Here is a 5,297-nt window from a genome sequence, read left to right on the forward strand (position 1 = left end):
ACACTCAAATCCAGCACCAGACACTTGTTACGCTGCTATGGACAGTCTTGCACTAATGTACATTTCCCAAAGATATTGAAGTGACTGTTATTTTGTATATATTGTGATTGTTGTGCTTTTAATTACATCTTAATGTGTGCATAATGTATACATGTGTCTGTTGATTGTGTGTGTATATATATATATATAGGTATATACATATGTTTATATATATATTTGTATTCAGGATTGTGGGAAACGGTATTTCGATCTCTCTGTCTGTACACACAAACTGAAAGATTGACATTACAGTTGACTTTGTTTGTTTGTGTCTCTCAGCCCAGACAGAAGCTGATCAACTCTGTGGATGTCTGTGTGGACGAGGCTCTGTGTGGGCTGGTGAGGGCCAGCGGGGGCCTCTCTCTGATGGGGGGGGGCCACAGGGTGCTGCTGCGCTCAGACCTGAACAATATCAGGGGGAAAGTGGCTGTGCTGTCGGGAGGGGGGTCCGGACACGAGCCTGCACACGGGGGTAGGAACTCGAAGTGATTATCCTCAGATTCATATTTGTCAAATGTAGTTTAATGTCTCTCTCCTGTGAGCAGGTTTTCTGGGTGTAGGCATGCTCTCAGCAGCTGTAGCAGGGGGAGTGTTTGCTTCTCCTCCTCCTGCCAGCATCCTGGCGGCCATTCTGTGTTTGCACAACGCAGGTACGTAAATACACAGTTTTTAATTTTGTTTATAGGGGCAATAAATGTGTAAGTCACTGGGTACAGTGTGTGTGGGTTCATCACTGGGTAATTAAATGAAACGCAGCTACTGACTTTCTACAACACTATCTTATGGTTTTATTTATAATAAGATATTTGCAGCCACAATTGTATATTTTATTAATTTATTTTAAAAATAATGAAATTAATCAACAATAATAAAATATATATAAGTATATTTCTCTCTCTCTCTCCTAAGGTGCCTCAGGGGTCCTCCTCATCGTGAAGAACTACACCGGCGACCGCCTCAACTTCGGATTGGCTGCTGAGCAGGCCCGTAACCATGGCGTTGACGTCGACATGGTGATAGTTGCCGACGACTGCGCCTTCAACCAACCCAGTAAGGCGGGAAGGAGAGGACTGTGTGGAACCATCTTCATACACAAGGTAAACCACAACAACAACAACAACAACAACAACAACAACAACAAGCTTCAACATGGAGATAATCTTAATTCAAGGTCAATTTAAAATGTGTACATTCTTCTTCCGGGGGACATTGGGTTTTCTGCTCCAATTAAAAATAAAAATATATTAATATAAACATAAGAAGTTAAAAATAAAAACATTATATTTTATTAATATAATTGAACCTAATGTATTCCTTGCTGTGTATTTCTTATAACCAATCTTTTGTATTATTATTTAATTTTATTGTGTTATTTGTATTTAATTTGAATCTTAAATGTACATTGTTATCGCAAAAAATAGCTAAATATTAAATTAGAGGCATGTGCAACATATTAAAGATACACAATTTACAAAAGTACACATCCAGGTGGACAACATTTTTTATTCTATTTAATTTGATTTGACTAACTTACCCGGGATGAATAAAGTTTCTTGTTCTACTTCAGTGTTTTACTTCCCATCATGCAACTGGACCACATACAGTATGTCTTTATTTGTTTCTGAAAACGTTGCACCTCATGCTACATGCCCTTAAAAAAACACTCCCATTTTCTCCCAGCTGGCGGGTGCTTTAGCAGAAGAAGGCTGCTCATTGGTCCAGATTGTTTCCAAGGTGACGGAGGTTTTGAAGGGGATCGGTGAGTCTCTTTTAATTTTTACTATGTGTGTGTCCTGGCATTACTATCCTTGTGGGGACCTACATCTGTTTACATAGTCACATGTGGGGACTGGCTTCCCTTATGGGGACAAAATGGAGGTCCCCATAAGGGGAATCATTAATTTTAGGGTAAGGGTAATAGTTAGGGTTAGGCATATGTTGGTTATGGTTAAGATTAGGATAAGTCTCCAGGAAATGCATGTAAGTCAATGTAATGTCCCCTGAAGTGATGTATACATGGGATGTGTGTGTGTGTGTGTGTGTGTGTTAATGCAGCGTCAACAATAAATACAAAGTAATGCAATATTTAGTGTGTACCACAGAGGCAGTGAATATCTGAGCTGCTCTCTGCTGCCCCCTGTGGAGCTGACCGATACTACATGAGGTTATTAATACATGTGGATTTATTAGGGATTAAAGTAGAAAAACTACAAAGTTTTAGAAGTATTAGGAGTTGTACAAATAAAAGTATAAATAGTAGTATATAAATACTAGTTAATAATAATAAAAAACTAAATTATAATAACACAAATAAATAAATAACAACAATAATTATTATATTTCAAAAATTATTGTAATAGTATTTTTCTTATTATTGTTTTAAATATTTGTAAAACAATAATATTTAATAATAAGTGTGTGTGTGTGTGTGTTTAGTCCCTCCACTCTCCCCCCACTCAGACCCCCCTCGGCTCACAGCTCCTCCCCCCCCTCCTCCGACCCCGACGAACCCGACGAAAACTACGTTGCCATGTCGACGACCTCCAGCCTCAGCTCCAGCACCGGAGAGACGGTAACAAAAACACACACTTCCTCTCCTTCCTTCTTTTCCTTTTTTCCTTTCCTTCATTCCTTTCCTTCCTTCCTTCCTGCTTCCATCCTTATTCCTGTCCATCATCTTTCCTTTCCGCCATATTTACTTTTTTTCCTCCTTTCTTTCCTTCAGTCCTTCCTTCCTTCTTGCTATCTATTAAACTCTCCTCAATTCCTTCCCTCTTCTTCCTTTTCACCTTTTCCTTTCATATGTTACTTTCCCTCTTTCCTTCCTTCCTTCATTCCTTCCTTCATTCTTCCTATGGGTTTTATCTCCTTTTATCTAACCTTACTTCCTGTGCTTGTGTGTGTGTGTGTGTGTGTGTGTGTGTGTGTGTGTGTGTGTGTGTGTGTGTGTGTGTGTGTGTGTGTGTGTGTGTGTGTGTGTGTGTGTGTACCGTGTTTCCATCTTGACAGTCATATTTTGTTTACAAACTTCCTCTTTAATCTTCCTCTTTGGATATAACAGTGTGTGTGTGTGTGTGTGTTACAGGGACTCTGGGGGTGAGTCTGTCTCCCTGCAGTGTCCCCGGCTGTCTCCCCTCTTTTGACCTGCCGCCGGGAGACATGGAGATTGGGTTGGGTGAGGAAAGGGGGAGAGATGGATGAGGAGAAAAGGTGGAAATGTGAAGAAGAGAGACATTTCAATTGATTTTTTGTATTTTTATTATTGTTATTATTTGATATTTTACCCATTATTTTTTCAAATATTCTTACCATATTTTACCTCACGAAATATCGTGCTTACTGCGGATATAGTCCCTACTTACTTTATATAAATGTAGTAAATATGTTGGTACCAATTGAATGTCTTTCTCCCACTGTAGGTTAATTAACATCTTGAAATAGATTATAAAACTGTTAGGTGTATTACAAATAATAATAATAATAATAATAGATTACATTTGTATAGCGCCTTTCAAGGGACCCAAGGCCATTTTACATGGTAAACAAACAAACAAACAAACAAAAGGGGCAAATAATAAAATAAATGTTTTTAAATGTAATAAATAGCAGTAGGAGTGGAAGTAGGGGGACTGTGATAGGTTAGGGGTCAAAGGCCATGGTGAAAAGGTTCATATTAAGTTATAAGAGGTTTTAATTACTGCAAAAGTAGGCTAGTTTTTACTCACAGTTAATGCTCTCTTTGAATTAAATTGTTTTGTCCCAAGTGTTTGGGACGATACCTGAGAAGTAACCTATGCAGCCTGTTTTCCTGCTGGCTAATGCATCACATACACATTGGAAATTGGGAAATAAAGCGTCAAAACTGCAATAAGAGAGATAAATGGTATTAAACTCTGTTATTTCTAAACGTTGACTGCATTGTTTTTATCTTCAGGGATCCACGGTGAGCCTGGAATCAAGAGATCAAAGGTTAGTCAGCTTACAATAAGAATCTTTTTACCCTTTTTCTGTTAATATTCTCACTTATTCGTCTTAATAATTCCTCTTAATCAGGTGGCGTCTGCTGACGAGGTGGTGAAGACCATGATAGATCACATGACCAACAATGACAGCCAATCACATCTGCCGCTCAAGTCAGGTATTTGATTCAAATTAAGCTACAGTGTAAAAAATGGCAATGAAATTCTTCTGACCCGAGCTCCTCCAACAATGCAACATAGTTATATAATAAAATACAAAAATTCTATTAAATAATGGTGCAAAAGTCTATTTACACGTAAATAGAATGTGATATTTAAAATCTGAATCAGAAACAGGTTTATTACCAGGTAAGTTGACACGTACGAGGAATTTGACTTGATGTCATGGTGTATACATAAAAGTAAAACATTTAAAACACAGATAGAGAACTAGAAAAATATTTAAAATATATATATATTAGGGCTGTCAGTCGATTAAAATATTTAATCGCATGATTGTCCATAGTTAATCGCAAATTAATCGCACATTTTTTATCTGTTCTAAATGTACCTTAGAGGGATATTTTTCAAGTTGTTAATACTCTAATCAACATATGAGTGGACAAATATGCTTTATGCAGATGTTTGTTTATTATCATTTGAACAATGACAAATATTCTCATGAATATTAAACACAACAACCTCTGAACATTACAAATAGTCGCCTCAATTCAACCTGGAACCTCTCTCATACAATACTGTGTGTGTGTGTGTGTAGAGACACTGTGATGGATCGTTGGAGCTATGTGCAACTCAAGGCATATATATGCTTGAACGGGAGCTGCCAGGACGCTGCAATCATGTTGCGCGCACTATCCGTGCTGAGCGTGCTGACTTTTCGTACAATGTCCCACTGTCTGGCTTCCTGCATAAAGTCAAGTGCTCGGCGCAGTTGTCGGCGAAATGTCGCTCCTCTGTTTTCATTGAAACAGCTCCTTATATCCGTTAGCGCAGCTAGCTAGCACCAGATGCTAACAACAACAATACACGTAAGGTGTGCGCGTTCCCTCTCACTCGCGCCACACATACACACACATAGCCGTGGGAACATGTTTCAAATGGGGGGTGCTGAGGGGATGACACCAGGGCTGGTTCTGACCAATGTGCTGCTAGGCAAGATTTTAGCTGGCAATGAAAAACCTCTACAAAAGACCAATACACTGCAAAAAGAGAAATATATTGACATGGTGGACAGCTTATATAACAAGGCTTCACATTTATTATATATTATAACATGTT

The 5,297-nt window shown here is 38.4% G+C and overlaps 1 protein-coding gene across 1 annotated transcript; it reads left to right on the top strand.

Moving 5' to 3' along the window:
* Positions 1–318: 318 nt before the first annotated feature.
* On the top strand, positions 319–4,177 carry LOC104947388 (bifunctional ATP-dependent dihydroxyacetone kinase/FAD-AMP lyase (cyclizing)-like; the record flags this gene model as incomplete). The annotated part of the gene is made up of 7 exons (XM_010773388.1): positions 319–511; positions 585–689; positions 949–1,136; positions 1,720–1,798; positions 3,125–3,214; positions 3,974–4,008; positions 4,093–4,177. Coding segments are annotated over 7 exons (775 nt in total), but the record flags the coding sequence as incomplete, so codon positions are not given.
* Positions 4,178–5,297: the final 1,120 nt, after the last annotated feature.

This window comes from Notothenia coriiceps, unplaced genomic scaffold, assembly GCF_000735185.1.
Source record: "Notothenia coriiceps isolate Sejong01 unplaced genomic scaffold, NC01 NC01_scaffold00012525, whole genome shotgun sequence".
Lineage (NCBI taxonomy): Eukaryota > Metazoa > Chordata > Actinopteri > Perciformes > Nototheniidae > Notothenia > Notothenia coriiceps.